The sequence below is a fragment of the Nannospalax galili genome, unplaced genomic scaffold (genome assembly GCF_000622305.1).
Source record: "Nannospalax galili isolate Female #2095 unplaced genomic scaffold, S.galili_v1.0 scaffold120, whole genome shotgun sequence".
Lineage (NCBI taxonomy): Eukaryota > Metazoa > Chordata > Mammalia > Rodentia > Spalacidae > Nannospalax > Nannospalax galili.
The window spans coordinates 5623930-5644134 of NW_008350324.1; the positions used below are offsets into that span (position 1 = coordinate 5623930).

Below are 20205 nucleotides of genomic sequence, written 5' to 3' on the forward strand. Positions count from 1 at the left end.
AGGGCAGAAGAGGGCATCAGATTCCTGGAGCTAGAGTTAAAGACAGTTAGCTGCCATGTGGATGCTGGGAACTGAATCTGAGTATTGTGCAAGGGCAGCCAGTGCTCTTAACTGTTTTGGGGTTCTTTTGTTCTTGTTTTGTTTTGTTTTGCTTTTTGACACACGGTCTCCCTGTAGCCCCATTTGGCCTGGAACTCACAGAGATCTGCCTCTGCTTCCTGAGTGCTGGGATTAAAGGCATGCACCGCCACTCCCAGCTAGTGCTCTTAACTGTTGAGCCATCTCTCCAGCCCCACCAGTTTTTAATACAAACTCATAGGCCTTCTGAAACTTTCATAATTTCTTAAATTTTTGTTGTCCTTGACATTTTACATTTATTTATTCTTATGTGTTTGTGTGTTAGTGGGTGTCAGTTCTCTCCACCATGTCGGTTCTAGAAATCAAACCCAGGTCCTCAGCATTGGCAGCATGTGCCTTCACCCTCTAAATCATCTCACTTGCCCCTCTTGGCCTTAGATTTCATTTGATGTTTTGTGAAGACGTATGAACCTGTAGTGTGACCTTCAGGAAATTTGGTCTTTGAGGAAGGAATCTGTTAGTCATCATGATGTGACAATAGGATTAGGTAGGACAGTTGATCTCTTAGTGGTATGTTGAATCCATTTCGCTTGCACGTTTAATTAGGATTACCTAGGAGTCTGATCCTTTGAGAGTATGTTCTCAGCCCTACAGTTGATCACTATAGCAGTGAAGGTACCCTAATCATAGTGAATTTTCCTTTTTCTGGGTTCCTCTCAGAATAGAACAATAAAACTAAAACATTAACAAAAACAAAAGTTGAGTGTCTTTAAATTTTGGGGGTTTTGTTGCTGTTTTGTGTTTTGAGGTCTTAACTATGTAGCCTGATGGCTGGTCTGGAACTCACTATGTAGACCAGGCTGATCTCCCTGCCAAGTGCTGGGATTAAAGGTGTGTATCACTATGCCTACCCTTTAAATTTTTGGCTCTATCCAGTGCAAACATTTTATTTTTGGCTTTTTGATACAGGGTTTCCCTAATCATGAATTTTAGTTCAGCCAGGACTGTATAGTGAGACCTTGTCTCAAGACAGTTTGTGTGTTTGTGTGTGTGTGTCTGTGTGGATTTATGCACTTGAGTATCAGTGTCATACCATGGAGGTCAGAAGAGGATATCAGATCCCATGGGACTGCAGTTAGAAATGGTTGTGTGCCACCCAATTTGGATGCTGGGAACTGAACCTCAGTAATCTGTAAGAGTAACAAGTGCTCTTAATCCTGAGCCATCTCTCCAGGACCTGAATAGTTCTTTAAATTTTTTAAATTACATTTATTTATTTGTATATGGGGGGGGGGTGCACATGCCATGGTGTGCATGTGGAAATCAGAGGACAACTTGCAGGAGTCAGTTCTATCCTTCTACGTTGTGTGCCCCAGGAATTAAATTCAGGTTGTCAGCCTTGGCTACAAGCAACTTAACCTGCTGAGACATCTTGCCAGCTCCCAAAAAGCACATTAAAAAAATATATATATTTAAATTAAATTCTCTTAAGAGTAAGGTTTCCAAGGTTGATTGGGTTTAATCATATGCCTATCCCTTTTGTGAAGAGGCCTGGTCATTTGGTGAGCACCTACAGAGGTTTGCCTTTCCAGCCCTGTGGCCAGCTCCTTGTGGTGCTGTAGAAGAAGCTGAACTGAGTCTGCCGCCCAGCCAGTGCCTCAATCTGTGAGATCCACTTCCATATCCAATAGTGTTTCCAGAAAAAGCCATTGCTCTGGAAGGATGGGGAAGCTGCTCAGTGTGAAAGAGAGCTGTTATCCAAAACCCAGCTTTACAGATTTGAAGTTAAAATGCATTGTATTGCAGCTGCGTATGGTGTTGCAAGCCTTTAATCCCAGCACTTGGGAGGCAGAGGCAGGCGGATCTCTATGCATTTGAGGCCAGCCTGGTCTACACATTGAGTTCCAGGTCAGCTGGGGCTATAGGGAGACCTGTCTCAAAAAAAAAAAAAAAAAATGCAGGGGCTGGAGAGATGGCTCAGCAGTTAAGAACACTGGTTCCTGCAGAAGACCCAGGTTTGAATCCCAGCACCCACATGGCAGCTAACAACCGTTCATATAACTCCAGTTTCAGGGCATCCGACAGCCTCTTCTGTCTTCCTTAGGCATTGCACGACACAGGTGCACTTACCTACATGCAGGCAATACACGCATACACACAAAATAAAAATAATAAATAAAATATTTTTTAAAAAATGCATTGTATTGTACCCAGTATAGTTTTTCCTCAGGAGCCCCTCCTCTTCTGTAAAACTACAGTCATAATTGGTTATCCTTCTCTGGCAGATTAGCATATTTGTTCATATGAAGAAAACATAAATAATCAAATCTGCAATGGAATTACATCACTGGAGTGGAATTAAAAACTATTCAAGAAACTTATAGTGACTGTGAGAAAGAAAACCTGAAGAGGGAAGGGGCACAGGATGCTTTGAGTGATAGGTCTTGGTAGATGTCAACAGTGTGGTAGTTTCTTTCATGGAATCTACCCCTATGTCCCCAAGAAGCTTGTGTGCATTCGTAGGGCCGAAGCACCCAGCTGCCTGTATTTGGGCTAATGTTCATGTGGTGTGAAGTCCAGGTCTCAGCTTCCCTTTTGCCTTGAACAGGAGTTGTCTTGTTGCTTTCTGCTAAGCCAGGGGCAGAGGTTGATGCGTCCTCATCTCCAGCCGCACATGTGCCCTTGCTGTTTCTCTTTATTCATTCTGACTTCTTCCTTAAGGGAACACAACTCAGTATTTCAAAGGCTGTTCGTCCTGGACCTCTTAACCTGTACTGAGAGCTCTGGCTCTTGATGTTGGACATTCCTGGTGGGATGCTTGTCTATCCTATGTTGTTATCATTGGGTTACTGAAGAGTTGGTTTTTCATCCCATACTGGTATTTATTTATTTATTTATTTATTTATTTATTTATTTATTTATTTGTCTTTTTGAGACAGGGTCTTCCTGTAGCCCCAACTGTCCTGGAACTCACTATGTAGACTGTGCTGGCCTTGAACTCACAGAGATCCACCTGCCTTTGCTGGAATTAAAGGCATGCACCACCACACCCAGCTTGGTCCTTATTTTTTAACAGTGAAAAAAAAAAAAAGAATTCATATTCATCACTTATGATTTAGTTCCAGGATTTTAAGAAGTGTTTTCTCTCTTCCTGCGTTGAAAGTGATGAGTAGATGAGGAAAAGAACTATCCAGAGACATATTAACCCTGAGTGTTAGAATTGTATAGCCATCTGTCGATTATACTTCCTTGCCTTCTGTTGGTTCAGGTCAAACCTCTCAGTAGGCCAGAGACACTGAAGATGGCGGATACTGAGCTGCAGAGAGCTATGGCTCACCAGCTCTAGGGTTTGTTACTTCTAGCACTTGCTTTGTCTCCTAATTATAAATTGTAAGAGCTGGTGAGAGCACTAGTCCACCTCCCATAGAGCTGTCTTCATCTTTTCCTTTCTCCTTTGGTGTGCACAGGCGGACGCAGACAGTTTTTACATGGCATGTAACGGCCGCCAGTTCAACTCAATTGAAGATGATGTTTGCCAGCTGGTCTATGTGGAAAGGGCTGAAGTGCTGAAATCTGAAGATGTAAGTGTGAAGACTCCTTACATTTGACTAGAAATGTTGCAGATTGGTATTAAATTGAATGTTAGATACTGGTGGAGCAGCTTAGGAAAAAAGAACATGAAGTTGGGAGGAAGTGGGGGTGAAATTATAACACATTGTTTGAAATCCTCAAAAAATTAATAAAAACATTGTATATTTTTAAGAAAGATACTGGTGGAAATGTCCAGAGTATACCAAACCAGACATTGAGAATAGAGACAGAAAACACGAATATACTAAAAGCCACTGAATTTAAAATGGAATACTTAGCATTCAGGAGGCTAAGATGGGCACCTTGAGTTCAAAGCTGACCTGTGCTCCATAGCAAGTTCAGGGCTAGCCTTTGCTACAGTGTGAGGCCCTGTCTTAAATAAAATGGAGAATTTTATCTCATTTTTAAAATGTAGAAAACAGTTTAGTGGTTAGCGCACATGCATGTAGTACCAGCACTCAGGAAGCAGGGAAAATAGTTCAAGGCCAACCTAGCCTGTATAACAAGACCTGTCCCCCAAAATAAAAATAGATAACAAGATTTCTGCACTGTTGAAACTATTCTAGATCAGTGAAGTATTATTTGGAGCTGAAAAAAAATGTTTGTTCAAAATATTAACCCTGAATACCATTCCTCATTTTTTTCACTTACTATTTTTCTTTTTGTTCTTTTTCCCTTCCTAATTCATTTTTGTTTTTGAATTGGGTCTCACTCACTGTAGCCCTGGGTGGCCTGGAACTTGGTATGTAGACCAGACTGCCCTTGAACTCACAGAGATCCATCTGCCTCTGTCTCCTGAGTCTTTGGAGGGATTAAAGGCATGCAACACACACACACTCTTTATACACTCCTTTCCAATTCCTTTTCTTAAAAAAATGTGTATTAGTGTTTTACCTACCTGTATACAGTGCCCACAGAGGCCAGATTAGGGCAACAGACCCCGTGGAACTGGAGCTATAGACAGTTGTTAGCTACTATATGGGTACTCTTATTCCTTTTTTTATTTTCTTCTTGAGACAGTGTCTTCCTGTAGCCCCAGCTGGAACTTGCTGAGTAGACCAAGCTGGTCTCAATTTCCTAGAGATCTGCCTGCCTCTGCCTCCTGAGTGCTGAGATTAAAAACATGCACCACCACAGCTGGGGGTGGGGGGGGGCAGAAGCAGGCGGATCTCTGTGAGTTCAAGGCCAGCGTGGTCTACACAGTGAGTTCCAGGACAACTGGGGCTACAGGGAGACCCTGTCTCAAAAAGACAAAAAACAAAACAAAACAACAACAACAAAAACATGCACCACCATGCCTGGCTCACAATCAGTGCTCTTAAGCCCTGAGCTTTCTCCAGCCCCAGCTTCCCAACTCTTTTTTTTTTTTTTTAATTAAAAAAAATTTTATGTGTATGAATGTATTGCCTACATGTAAGTGTGCCCCATGTTGTGTAGTGCCCATGGAGGTCAGAGCATCAGATCCCCAGTTGTTAGCTGCTGGGAACCAAACCCAGGTCTCTGAAAGACCAGCTGGAACTCTTATCCACTGAGCCATCTTACCAGGCCCCCGCCTTCCCAACTCTTAATTTTGCTTTTCTATCAGTTTATACTTGCTCTGGTCTGCAGTAGATCATGTTCTCCCAGAACCTTTTCTGTAATATTTGCTTATGTGGGTCATTTTATAATTAGCTCTGGGGTGTTTTAAGATTTCTTTTATTTTAAAGTAGACCTAAGGGACTCTAGATGGCTCAGCAGGGAAAGGCACTTGCTGCCAAGCCTGACAACCTGAGTTCAATCCCCAGAACCCACATTGGTTAAGGAGAGAACTGACTCCTGAAAGTCGTCCTCTGACCTTCACATGAGTGCAGAGAGTAAGACAGACACACATACCCAAGCACACAGATACACAATCAGTAAATTAAAATATAATAAAAAATTTTAAACTAGATCTAAGAGCTGGCCACAGCAATGTAGGCTTGTAATCCCAGTATTCAAAAGGTGGCGGCAAATGGATCCGGAGTTCAAGTTTATCAGCTACATAGTAAATTTGAGGCTAGCGTGAGTTAATGATACCCTGTATCTAAAACAAATGAATAAAAAGAATTAAAAAGAGAAAAAACAGACATCTGTAATTCTAGCCTTTGGGAGGCTGAATTAGGAGGATTGCTGAGAGTTTGAGGTAAGCCTAGTCAAGATTTTGAGGTTGAGACCCTACCTCAAGAAATTAAACAAACAATAAAAGCAACGGGAAATCTATTGTCTCAAGAAAAAGATGGTTGAGGATAAAAGGTGAGGCTTAACATGAGATGTTTCCCTCTAGGGTGCCAGCCTCCCTGTAATGGACCTGACAGAGCTCCCCAAGTGTACTGTGTGTCTTGAGCGCATGGATGAGTCTGTAAATGGCATCCTCACCACCTTATGCAACCATAGCTTCCACAGCCAATGTCTGCAGCGCTGGGATGATACCACGTGAGTACAGGGGCTGTCCCCACCTTATGGGGCCCATATGACCCCTTCTGGGAATTCAGAATAGCCATCAACAGTCAAATTCCCCAAGGCTCTGACTCTACTCTTGCTATACAGCCTAGGCAGGCCTTGAGCAAAGCTGGAACCATGATGTAAAGAGACTCTATTTTTCTTATCATTCTCAGTTCTTGTGGAAATTGTCATTCTTTTTTGTTATTAGATTTATTTTGTTTTTATTTTATGTGTGTGAATGTTTTGCCTTCATGTTTACATGTGTACCACATGCATGCAGTGTCCACAGAGGCCAGAAGAGGGAGTCAGGTCCCCTGGAATTGGAGTTACAGATGGTTGTGAGCTACCATGTGGGTGCTGGGAACTAAACCTGAGTCTTCTGCAAAAATAATAAGCACTCTTAACCACTGAACCATCTCCCCAGGCCTGAATTTCCATTCTTTTTTTCTTTTTGACAGAGTTTTACTATGTAGCCTTGGCTGTCCTGAAACTCCTATATAGATAAGGCTAGCCTCAAACTCAGAGATCCATTGGCCTCTGCCTCTCCGAGTGATGAGATGGGCATGTGTTACCATGCCTAGTAGCTGGTTTTTTTTTTTAAATAATATTTTTTCTAAGTTCTTTTATTATTACTGTGTTTGTGTATGATATGTGTGTGAGTTCAGACTTACTTGTGCCACAGCATTCTTGTGAAGGTCAGAGGACAACTTGTGGGAGTCAGTTCTCTCCTTGCACCATGGGATCTGGGACTCAAACTCAGGTTTTCAGGCTTGTGCGACTTTGACCCACTGAGCCATCTTGCTGGCCTTTTCTTTTTTTGTAGGGGTGGGAGTGCTGGTGGTGATGGTTCCCATGTAGCTTAAGCCTAGGCTGACCTGGACCTTACTATTTAGCCAAAGATAACTTTTTTTTTTTTTTTTTTTTTTTTGGTCTTTTTGAGACAGGGTCTCCCTGTAGCCCCAGCTGTCCTGGAACTCACTATGTAAACCAGGCTGGCCTTGAACTCACAGAGATCGTCTGCCTCTGCCTCCCAAGTGCTGGGATTAAAGGCATGTGCTACCATGCCTGGCTCAAAGATGACTTTTAATTTCTGATCCTCTTGCCGCTGCCATATAAGCTGGAGTTACAAGTATGTACCACCAACCCCTGGTTTATGTGGTACTGGGAATTGAACCCAGGATTTTGTGAATGCTGTAGGCAAGCACTCTACCAAATGAACTACATTTACAGCCCAACATTTAGCTTTACTGGAATATTGATGGCATGGTGGCCAATAGTCACAATCGTTATCACCCATGAGGCATACATGTATGTGTCTTATTGTAGTGTACCTTAGTTGTAGGTCTATTTCAACTGCAGATGGAGAAATGAGGTGGTGCCTAGACCCTTTTTTCCTTCCTAAATCAAGGACCATTGTTCCCTTTATAAACTATGGTAGTGAGGATGTAGCCCAGAGTCTAGTGTTTACTTGCCATTCCCAAGACCCTTGATTTGATTTCCAAAACTGCAATAAATGAATAAGTAAAAATTTTTTTTTAGTTTAATTTTTTTTTTTTAATTTTATGTGTATGAGTGTTATACCTGCATATAGGTAAGTGCACCCATGTCGTGCAATGCTCAAGGAGGACAGAAGTGGCTGTCAGATCCCCTGGAACTGGAGTTACTCACAATTGTTAGCTGCCATGTGGGTGCTGGGATTCAAACCCAGATCTTCTGCAAGAACAGTCAGTGTTCTTAACTGCTGAGCCATCTTTCCAGCCGCAGCTGGATGTGTGTGGAGGTGTGGGCAAAGATGGCTGGATAGTTAAGAGCACTTTCTGTGCAAGGATGAGGATCAGAGTTGAGATCCCAGCACCCATGTGACAAGCTGTGCATAGTCTCACACAGGGTTGTAGTCCCAGCACAGGAGCAAGGAGGAGGGAGAGAGACTGAATCACTGGGGCTTGCTAACTGCCAGTGTAGCTGAAAACATGGGGTCCAGTTGCAATGAGAGATCCTGGCTCAAAGGAATAAAGTAGAGAATGATACAGAAGGACACCTGACATCTTCCTTTAACTTCCATATGAAGGAACAGAGCAGGCACATACATACACTCCTTGCTCCCCACATATATACACATAAAAAGCTCATAAACTGCACTGTGGAGCTCAGCTGGACAGTGAATCACACACTGACCTCATGGGTTTCCCAGGACAGAAGAGAAAATAGACAAATAAGCACATGGGATGTGTGAGATGATAGCTTCAACAGGTGTCACAAAGGAGCAATGTGCAATGTTGTGACTAGACATCTTGGGCTGATACAGCATGGCCATCTATGAAGTGATGTCTTGAGCCAGTGACATGGCTTGGTGAGTAAAGCTACTAGCCTCCAAACCTGACGACCTGAGTTCCATCCCCAGGACCCACTTGGTGGAAAAAGAGAACTGACTCCCACAAGTTGTCTTTTGACCTCCACATGCGGTGCGTACACATATTAGTAAATAAATAAATGAATAAATGCAATAAAAGAAAAACCCTGGCTGGAGAAATGGCTTAGCAGGTAAGAGCACTGACTGTTCTTGCAGAAGACCTGAGTTTAATTCTCAGTGCCCACATGGTGGCTAACAACAGCCCGTAATTCGAGTTCCAGGATCTGATGCCCTTTCTGATCTCTGCAGGCACTGCATGACACAGGTGCACTTGGATGCATACACAAAAATTTTAAATAATGAAAGATTTAAAAAAAAGAAAAACTCTTGCAGGGTGTACTTGACCAACATTCATGAGGTTGTAGGTTCAATCCCTGGTAGCAGGCGGGAGAGGTGAGAAGTTGAAGGTCATCCTCAGCTACATAGTGAGAAGCCAGCCTGAACTACATGGAGCCATCTCAGAAAAAAAGAAGGGCCAGGGAGGTGGCTCAGGCAGTAAAGATGTTTGCCATACAGGCCTAGCAACCTGAGTTCTATTCCCAGAACTCACAAAAAGTTGTAAGGGAAGAACAAGTTTCACAGAGTTGTTTTCTGACTTGCACACATGGCACGAGAGCCCCAGTACACAACACACACAGTCAGTCAGCAAGGACAAAAGTGAGAAGATAGGTAAGTGCACCATGCCAACACTTGAGGATTGGAGACAGGAGGGTGAAGAATTCAAGGGTAGCCTGGGCTACACTAGAACCTGTCTCAAAAGAAAAAGCAGAGCGGGCATTGTGGTGCTTGCCTTTTAATCCCAGTACTTGGGGGGCAGAGGCAGGCGGATCTTTGTGAGTTCAAGGCCAGCCTGGTCTACATAGTGAGTTCCAGAACAGCTGGTGGGGCTACAGGGAGACCCTGTCTCAAAAAGACAAAAAAAGGGGCTGGAGAGATGGCTCAGCGGTTAAGAACACTGACTGCTCTTGCAGAGGACCCAGGTTCAATTCCCAGCACCCACATGGCGGCTATGAACTGTCTTTAACTCCAGTTCCTGGGGAATCTGAAGCCCTCTTCTGACCTCCGTGGCATTGCATGACACGAGTGCACTCACTTACATGCAGGCAATACACTTGTACACATAAAATAAAAATAAAAAATTTTTTTAAAAACAAAAATGAAAAAGCAGATATGGTAACTCATGTCTCAGGCATACAATCCCAACAGTTAGGAGGCTGAGGCAGACTATTGTGAGTTCATGGCTATCCTGGGCTACAGAGTAAGCCTATCTCATAAAGAGGAGGAGGCAGCAGTGGCAAAAACTCAAGATCATTTTTGGGAGGGAGCTGTAATTGTTCAGTAAAACTTTTTGATAGGTAATATGATACAGTGTACTAATTGTGTGGTACAAATGGGTTTGTTTTAAATAGTTTCCTTTTTCTATCTCACAATCAAATTTACATTCTACAAAGATTCTAGCACTTGATCTAATGAGAAGTATATTACAGAATTATTTTTTTTTCCTGTCCAGTCTCTGCTGTAGTCACCACACAGGCAGAAGGAATACCTAAGAAGGCTAGTTTCTACCTTTGACTGACTGGTTATAGACCATCATCCATTTCTGTTACTACGTCTAAGTTTCTGTTCAGTTCTCTTTTTCTGTCTTTTTTTTAAAAAAATTGTTTTTGAGTGGAAAGTGGTGGCACAGCACTGGGGTGGCAGGCGGATCTCTGTGAGTTCAAGGCTAGCCTGGTCAACATAGCGAGTTCAGGCCAGCTGGTGCTACAGGGAAGACCCTGTCTCAAAAAAGAAAACAAAACAAAAGTTTTTATTTCATGTGTATGATTGTTTTGCTTTTATGTAAGTGTACCACGTGCATGCAGTGCCAATGGAGGCCAGAAGAGGGCACCAGATCCCCTGAAACTGGAGTTGTGAATGGTTGTTAGGCCGCCATGTGGGTGTTGGGAACCAAACCTGGGTTCTCTGCAAGAGCAGTCATTGCTCTTAACTGCTGAACTCCTCCCCAGCCCTTTCTTTTTTGTACTTTGCGAGAGCTAATGGCAAGCATAGGTTCTACCACTGAGCCACAACCTTCGCTGCTCTTTTTCTGTTCTTTTGAAACAAGGTGTCAAGTCTAGAGATTTAGCTCAGTTGGTACATGCTTGTTGAGCATGCATGAAGCCCTGAGTTCAGTCCTCAACACTGCATAATACCAGATGTAGTGGCACATGCCTATAATCCCAGCACTTGGGAAGTGGAAGTAGGAGGATCTGAAGTTCAGAGTCAACCTTGGCTACATAGCAAGATTGAGGCCAGCCTGCACTACATGAGAACTCATCTCAAAAACAAACAAGGGGAAGTGCAGAGATGGCTAACTGGTTAAGGGCACTTGCTGCTCCTGCAGAAGACCCAGATTTAGTTTCTAGTACCCACCTACATCAAGTGGCTCACTACCTTCTATAACTCCAGCTCCTGGGGATCTGATGCCCTCTTCTGGTCTTCTTGGGCACTGCATGCATGTAGTGCACTTTAATACACATAAAATAATATCTCCCCCTGCCCCTGAAAAAAAAAAGGTCTCGGGCCAGGCGTGGTGGCATATGCCTTTAGTCCCAGCACTTGGGAGGCAGTGACAGGCCAATCTCAGTGAGTTCAAGGCCAGCCTGGTCTACATAGAGAGTTCCAGGACAGCTGGGGCTACAGGGAGACCCTGTCTCAAAAGACCAAAAAAAAAAAAAAAAGGCCTCACTATGTAAGCCCAGCCAACCTGGAAATCATTATGTAGCCCAAGGCTGGCCTCAAACTCCCCTGGAACTGGAGTTACAGACAGTTGTTAATCGCTATGTGGGTGCTGGGATTTGAACCCAGGTCCTCTGCAAGAGCAGTCAGTGCTCTTAACCACTGAGCCATCTCTCCAGCCCCCCAAAAGTTTTTGTTTTTGTTTTTAAGCAGTCCTCCTGCCTCTGCCTTCTAAGTGCTGACATTATAAGTGTGTACCACCACTCCTGGCCCCCATCTTCTTTCAATAATAAAGAGACAGTATGGAGCCTTCAGCTGTCTCTTGGGAAACAAATAGAGCCTTCTTGTCTGTGCAAGAACTTGGCATTCTTCCTGCTTGTTTCTTTTTCTAGGTCTTAGTGACTAAGGAAGAAACAGATGCTAGCTACACGTTGAGATTTCTTTCTTAGTGGCATTGGAGTCAGCTACAACTGTATCCTACTTTCTGTCATGTTTGCCCATCAGACAAAATATATTCATGACCAGTATTGAATATCATGTCATCTTTAGTATAACAGAAAAGGGTTAATCCAGTTGTCTGTGGTAGCACACACAACTGGAATACTAGCACTTGGGAGGTGAAGCAGGAGAACCAGGAGTTAAAGGTCATTTTCAACTATATAGAGAGTTCAAGGCCAGAAGGGACTGCATGAGACAATTTCTTTTTTAAAAAAAATTATTTTTATTTTATGTGTATATTATTTTTATGTGTATATTTTATGTTTAAGATGGGATCCACTATGCATCCCTAGGTAGCCATGAACTCAAGATTCTTCTGCCTCTACCTCCTGAGTGTTGGATTACAGGCATGTATGACCACGTGTAGCTATCAATGTCGTTTTTATTTATTTATTTACTTTATGTATATGAGTGTATTGCCTGCATGTGTATAAGTGCACTCATGTTGTGCAGTGCCAGAGGAGGTCAGAAGAAGGCACCAGATCCCCTGGAACTGGAGTTACAGACAGTTGTTAGCTGCCAGGTGGGTGCTGGAATTTGAACCTGGGTCCTCTGCAAGAGCAGTCAGTGCTCTTAACCACTGAGCCATCTCTCCAGCCCCCAAAAAGTTTTTGTTTTTGTTTTTGTTTTCCACAGTAGATTGTAGGTGCCAGTCTTAGAAGAAACCTAGAGAGGACTAAGTACATTCTTTCATGACTACATCTTTGGCAAATGGGGATAAGGTATTTTTTGAAGTAAAAACATGGCTATGGATAACCAGACATGAAAACAAACTTTTAACTCTAGCCTGTAAATACATCATTCTCTGATCATCTAAGTGTTAGGAGATTGGTAAAGGGTATGCAACACATTTTTCTCATTTTCCTCCACTTTATCAAGATTTTAAAGAATTTCATTTTGTTTTAGAATGGCTCAAAAATGTTTGGTCTTTAAGTAATACTTTTAGTTATTGTAAAAGTTAAAATAACAGCAGGAAAATGTCAACTTGAAAATAGCAAAAGGGAGGGACTTTAGATAGCTAACTAGACCTCAGTGAATGAACTTTGCACTGAGGGACATCTGGGGACACTAACTTGACATGATAGGTCTTAATACAAATGAAAGAATGTATGAATTCCAGTGAGGGGGCTATGGGAAGGTGCCAATGGGGAAAGGAGTATAAAGATGATGAAGATGTTTTATATGAAATACACAAAAATTCAATAAAAATATTAAAAAATAGCATGTGGGGGCTGGAGAGATGGCTCAGTGGTTAAGAGCACTGACTGCTCTAGCAAAAGACCTGAGTTCGAATCCCAGCACCACATGGCAGCTAATTACCATCTGTAACTCCAGTTCCAGAGGATCCAGTGTTCTCTTCTGACCTCCAAGGGTATTGCATGAGACAGGTGCACTTACATACATGTAAGCATATGAGGGGCTGGCAAGGTGGGTCAGTGATTAAGAGGATTGATTGTGCTGCTCTTAATAGGACTTGAGTTCAGTTTCCAACACCCACATCAGCAGCTTACAACCACCTGTAACTCCAGTTCCAAGGGATCCAACATCCTCTTCTGGTTTCTGCAGGCACACACGCATGTGCACACACATATAAATAGAATAAGTCTTTAAAAAATAGGCTGGGTGTGGCAACAGACATGTTTAATGTTTAGCCCAGCACTCAGGAGGCAGAGGTAAATGACTCTCTGTGAGTTGGAGGCCAGTCTGGTCCACACACGAATTCCAGGTCAGTCAGGGCTACATAATAAGACCCTGTCTCAAAAACAAAACAAACAAAAACCAACCAAACAAAAAGTTCATGAGAAGGAAGGGTTTTCAAAGTCTCGGTTTTAATTTTGGGGTTTGGAGACAGGTTTCTTTTGTATCTAATCTGCACCCTCATCTTTTGGTGTTCTGGATAGGTGTCCTGTTTGCCGATACTGTCAAACACCAGAGCCAGTAGAAGAAAACAAGTGTTTTGAATGTGGTGTTCAGGAAGTAAGTAATGACTGGTGAGAAGGAATAATGAACACTTTTATTGGTCTGGATTTTCTTTTGCCGAGGACAGCTTAAATTCTTTGAGACTAATTTTTTTTTTGTCTACAGTCAGACATATGAATACAGAAATATGTTACTCCTAAACAAACTACTTCATGCTTTTATTTGCTATTCTTTTAAAAGACTTATATGTCCATGATCATTTGTGAATTTTTCTTGCTGTTTAGAAGTCTTCAGAAGCCAGAAAGTGACTAACCCATAAAGCATCCTTGATTGTTGGGTTTTAAACCTTCTTATTCAAAAGTTTTGTGGAAATAACTTTTAAGTCATAATTCTTTGTTGGCCCCTTTCCAAATCAAGTGGGCCAGGTCATGTACTCCTCTTTAACTAATTAAGATCTCCCCTCTTGGCAGAACCTCTGGATTTGTTTAATATGTGGTCATATAGGATGTGGTCGATATGTAAGCCGACATGCCTACAAACATTTTGAGGAGACCCAGCACACATACGCCATGCAGCTCACTAACCATCGAGTGTGGGACTATGCTGGAGGTGAATACTGCTCTGCTTTCCTAATTTGGATTCATCCTCTGTGGAAACTTCCTTTCTATCCTCTCTCCCTCACAGCTTGAAATGTCATCCCCTGACGGCTGTGGCAAACTCAGATTCTCATGGTTGCCCCTGAGGGCACCATTGCTTAGGAATGGCCTGAATCATGCATTATAAAGAGACTTTATACTTCCATTCTTCCCCTCTGACTCTCTCCAGAGTTCAAATGATTTGACCCATTTTTAAGGGACTATGACAAGACATTGAATTTAAATCTGCAAAAACAGACACCTTTTCCCAGTTAAATGCTCATAAAGAGCTTTTCATTCTGAAGAAATCCACTTTGGTTGACTCATTCTTTTCTTTAGATAATTATGTCCATCGACTGGTTGCAAGTAAGACAGATGGAAAGATTGTGCAGTATGAGTGTGAGGGTGACACCTGCCAGGAAGAGAAAATAGATGCCTTACAGTTAGAGGTAAGATACTTGTGAGCTGTCACTTAGTGCCTGTATCTGCTGCCTTTCCATTGCAACTAGAAAGATGCCACAGTCTTTTAATGTTGTCATTTGCTGTATAGAAACTTTTTTTTTAGTTCTGTCATTGCTGTGAAGAACTTATAAAATGTTTTTATTTTGTGTTTCTTTTTGAAAGTCTGAGCTCCCCTGTACCTTATTATTTTCAGCATGATGTTTCCTGGTTCTCTTCAAGTTCAGGTTCATTAATTAAGGCAATTAAGGTTATCTTCTGCAGCAGCAATGAAATTGACAGAATGCTCCTGGTGGCATCACAGTAGCAGCTGGAATGAGAGAAACCCAGCAGTACCTCTCCTGCCTCAGAAGCAGTTCATTCAGCTGGTGTCTTAGTAATTAGAAACTTTGACATTTACATGCAGCTGTGTACTTCAAGTATGTGTTTTTTAATTAGAAGCTTCTATCTTTTTTAAAAATATATTTTATTTATTATTTTTATTTTATGTGCATGAGTGTATTGCCTGCATGTGGGTAAGTGCACCCGTGCTGTGCAATGCCTGTGAAGGTCAGAAGAGGCTGTCGGATCCCCTGGAACTGGAGTTACGGACAGTTGTTAGCTGCCATATGGGTGCTGGGATTCTAACCTGGGCTTTCTGCAAGAACAGTGTTCTTAACCGCTGAGCCATCTCTCCAGCCCCAGAGGCTTATATCTTTAAAGCCATTTTTTATTGTGTATATATTTGAAGAAACAATAAATTTAGTACAATCTAATTTTTTTTCCATGGCAGTAAAAGCTGTCTACTATAAAATTGTTCTACTATAAGTGAATTCTTAAATGTTACTTGTTTGATTGGGTTTTGTTTTATGTGGGGTTTTTTTTTTGTTTTTGTTATTGTTTTTTTTGTCTTTTTGAGACAGGGTCTCCCTGTAGCCCCAGCTGTTCTGGAACTCACTGTGTAGACCAGGCTGGCCTTGAACTCACAGAGATCTGCCTGCCTCTGCCTCCCCAGTGCTGGGATGAAAGGCGTGCGCTGCCACACCCGGCGGGCTTTTTTTTTTTTTTTTTAATGTGCTGGTTTTGTTTGTTTTGGTTTGGGGTGTTTACCTGCCTTTGTGTAGGTGCACCACATGCATGCAGTGCTTTTGGAGGCCAGAAAAAGGTATCAGATTCCCTGGAATTAGAGTTACAGAAGATTATTAGCTACCATGTGGGTGCTGGGCACTGAACCTGGGTCCTAGTGCTTTTAACCACTGAGCCAACTCTCCAGCCCCTTGTTTTGTTTTTAAGACAGCATCTTGCCATGTAGCCCCAGATTGACCTCAAACTGGTGATCCTCCTGACTCCACTTCCTGTGTGCTAGGATTAGAGGGGTATGCTACCATGCCCATGTGAAATTCTGTGTTAATGAAGGGGAAGTTTCAGTGTGAGTCCTGTTTTACATAAATTTCAAAAAAATAAAAACAAATAAAGAAATTTAAGCCAAAAAAAGCAAATAACTCCAAATCCTTGACTTGCTGATAGATTCAGAAAAATAGCTTTAAATAAGGCTAATATATTATCAGTGATTTATTATACTGACCTAGAAGAGGTCAGACCCTTGAAATTAAGTTTTTAGAATAAGTAACTCTTCCACATTACCTGTTAAATATGTCATACACATCTTGTATATTTAAGAAATAGTTTGTTAGAGCTGGAGAGATGGCTCAAGGGTTAAGAGCACTGACTGCTCTTACAGAGGACCTGGGTTCAGTTCCCAGCACCCACATGGCAGCTAGCAACAGTCCATAACAATACCCTATTCTAACCTCTGTGGGCATTGCCTGACATGTGTGCACCTACCTACAAACAGGTAATGTACTCATACACATAAAATAAAAATAAATAAAAATTTTTAAACAAAGAAATAGTTTGCTAGGGCTGGAGAGATGGCTCAGTGGTTAAGAGCACTGACTGCTCTTGCAGAGGACCCTGGTTGGGTTTCTAGCACCCACATGATGGCTAACTAACAACTGTCTATAACTCCAGTTCCAGAGGATCCAGCACCCCCTTCTGACCTCCGTAGGCATTGCACAGCACAGGTGCTTACATATATGTTAGTGAGTGTACCTGTGTTGTGCAGTGCCGTGGAGTTAAAGATGGTTTGCAGCCATCATGTGGGTGCTGGGAGTCGAACCTGGGTCCTGTGCAAGAGCAGTCAGTGCTCTTAACCACTGAGCCATCTCTCCAACCCCAATATTTTTTTTAAAAAGAAATAGTTTGTCAGTCTGAGACTGTGACTCAGTGGTTAAAACAATTGCCCAGCATGCACCAAGCCCTGGTTTGATCCTTAGTATCTCACCAAAAAAAAGAAAAAAAGAGGCTGGACATGGTGATACATGCCTTTCATCCCAGAACTTAGAGAGGCAGAGGCAGGCAGATCTCTGTGAGTTCTAGACCCAGCAGGGCAACATAGTGAGAACCTGTCTCAAAGGAAGAGAGAGGGAGGGAGTTTTTTGAGGTCTACTCTGTCAGCCACTACAGATTTAATTGAATACAGCATTAAACCAACTTCCCAACACCATGGAGCAACATTCTACCATCACAGTCTCCTAACTGCCCTTTCTCTAGCCTACAAACATGTCTTTAGATCCCTTCATCTTCTAGAATGGTCTTTCCCAAATGGAGATGTGACTTTGCCACATCTTGGCCTTGAATTCCCGTTTGCCCACAGATCTTAATACTCTGCCTTCTGTGGCCCCATCTCTCTGTATTATACACACTATTGGTATTATGTCTTCACACTGAAGAGACCCTGTGCTGGTCCTTCAGTTCTCTGGATTCAGATGTCTGTTTATCTCATCTGTCAGGAGCTCTCAATCTCACCTACTCTCAGAAGTCCTAGCAGTCCTACTGCAGTCTGCCATCTTTGCCCTACTGTTGGTTCGTGCCATCTACAGCAAACATTTCTTGACATCCAGTGTGTGCCAGGCAGATACAGAGATAAAATATAGCCCTCAACTTCCAGAATTCACACTCTAGTCAAGGTGATGGGTGTGTAAACCTTTGACTAAGCAGTAGTGTCCTGAAGGCTGCTAATGATAGTAATGGTGCTGAGGAAGTGAGGAGGGAACACTTAACCTGAGGAGCAGAGGTGGAAGACTTGGCTGCAGTTCTGTATGGGTGAGGGGTGCTGATAGTAGAACCCAGAATTTCAGAAAGCAAGCTAAGGGTACACTTTACCACTAAGCTACACCGTTGGCTTTGAACTATGCATAAATTTAATCCTTTGTTCTTAATACTGTTTGGACCAGAATAAGTTGTGTAAGTCTACATTCATAGTGAGGAAGTAGAGGTAGGGGAATCAGGAGCTCAAGGCCACCCTGAGCTACATGAGACCTTGAATCAAAAAAACCAAAAAGGAGCCTGGTGTGGTAGCACACACCTTTAGCTTTTAATCCCAGAGCTGGGGAGGGGTGGGGTTGGGGGGTGGGAGGAGCAGAGGCAGGCAGATCTCTATGAGATTGAGGCCAACCTGGTCTACAGAGCGAGTCAGGTTCCAGGCCAGCTGGGGCTACAGGGAGAGCCAGTCTCAAAAAGATCAATAAACCCCAAAAGAGAAGGGGGGCTGGAGAGATGGCTCAGTGGTTAAGAGCACTGGCTGCTCTTGCAAAAGACCTGGGTTTGATTCCCAGCACCCACATGGAAGGTAACAGCAGTCCATAATCCAGTTCCAGGGGATTTGATGCCCTTTTCTGGCCTTCACAGGCATTGCATGCACATAGTGTACTTAACATACATGTAAGCAAAACACTCATACACAGAAATAAATAAAATAGATTAAAAACAATAGGAACAGCCAGGCGTGGTGGCACACACCTTTAATCCCAGCACTTGGGAGGCAGAGGCAGGTGGCCTCTGTGAGTTTGAGGCCAGCCTGGTCTACATAGCGAGTTCCAGGTCAGCTGGGGCTACAGAGAGACCCTGTCTCAAAAAGACCAGAAAAAAAACAAAAACAAAAAAACCAAAAAAAACAATAGCAACAGCAGTTGGGGAGGTATCTTAATTGGTAAAGTGTTTGCTATGCAAGCATGAGTACCCGAGTTCACTCCCCAGAACCCACCTAAAAAAAATTGGGTGTGGTTGTGCAATTTTGTAATCTCAGTACTGGGGAGGTAGAGGCAGGCAAATTCATGATGCTCACTGGCCAGCCAGCCTAGCCTACTTGGTGATCCAGACCAATGAGAGACCCTTTCTCAAAACACAAGGTGGATACCTCCTGAGACAAATACCAGAGGTTGACCTCTGGCGTTCACATGCACACATACACATACACATTCGTACATGAAAAGACACCACACAGAATTATAAAAAATAAAAGTAAATGTGAATTCCTTCATTTTTCCTAGCTAGATTTGCAAGCTCCTCTCTGCTTCTGGCCCAGTGCCTACTGACCTGGGTTGAACCCAAGTGTAACGTTCTGATGAGCTGACACAGGGTATAAGTGTGAAGTCCCAAAACTCGGGAGACTAAAGTGGGAAGATTGCCTGTGCCTTTGTGTGAGACCACCCTGGGCAACATGGTGAGACAATGTCTTTAGAAGGAATTCTGCTGTTTGATTCTGATAGAGAATTTTGTCAGTCACGAAAGGGTAGGTTTTCTCTGGTTTCAGAGACTGACAGATGACTTATGTTTTGTTGCTTATTCTGTTTCTAGTATTCATATTTACTAACAAGCCAGCTGGAATCTCAGCGAATCTACTGGGAAAACAAGATAGTTCGGATAGAGAAGGACACAGCGGAAGAAGTAAGTCTATGTATGGTTTGGTGACTGAAATGCCATGGTGTATGACCATCTCATGGTGAGTAGGGGAGGGCAAAGAGCAGGGAAGAGCAGTCTTGAGAATCTTCCCTTTGCTGGGTGATGATCAGGAGAGAAGTGTTTGGCCTCTAAAAAGAAACCTTGGGTTATTTTTATTTTTTAGTTTTTTGGTCTTTTTGAGACAGGGTCTCCCTGTAGCTCCAGCTGACCTGGAACTGTGTAGACCAAGTGGTCTTGAACTCACAGAGATCTGCCTCTTCTGCCTCCCAAGTGTTGGGACCACAGGCATGCACCACCACGCCCAGTGAAACCTTGGATTTAAAAGATTGTCTTGATGTGTGGGGTCTTAAGGATTTATTGGGGTCTTTTGTTTTTATTTTTTATTTTTTTATTTTATTTTTATTTTATGTGGATGAATGTTATGCCTGCATGTGTGTAAGTGCACCCATGTCATGCAGTGCCCAGGGAGGACAGAAGAGGGTGTTGGAGTCTGCTATAATAGGGACTTCTACAAGAACAGCTAGTATTTGGGTGGGGGGGCATCTTTTTGAGACAGGGTCTCCCTGTAGCCCCAGCTGTCCTGGAACTCACTATGTAGACCAGGCTGGCCTTGAACTCACAGAGATCTGCCTGCCTCTGCCTCCCGAGTGCTGG

General features: G+C 42.8%; 1 protein-coding gene across 1 annotated transcript in view; it reads left to right on the forward strand.

Annotated features, from left to right (window-relative positions):
• Positions 1–20205, forward strand: part of Brap (BRCA1 associated protein) — a 44139-nt gene that overhangs the window by 9615 nt on the left and 14319 nt on the right. The window contains exons 5-10 of the mRNA XM_008847524.3: positions 3546–3659; positions 5972–6120; positions 13657–13732; positions 14146–14284; positions 14650–14759; positions 19447–19536. Coding sequence (XP_008845746.1) covers positions 3546–3659; positions 5972–6120; positions 13657–13732; positions 14146–14284; positions 14650–14759; positions 19447–19536 — 678 coding nt within the window. The remainder of the gene's footprint in view (positions 1–3545; positions 3660–5971; positions 6121–13656; positions 13733–14145; positions 14285–14649; positions 14760–19446; positions 19537–20205) is intronic.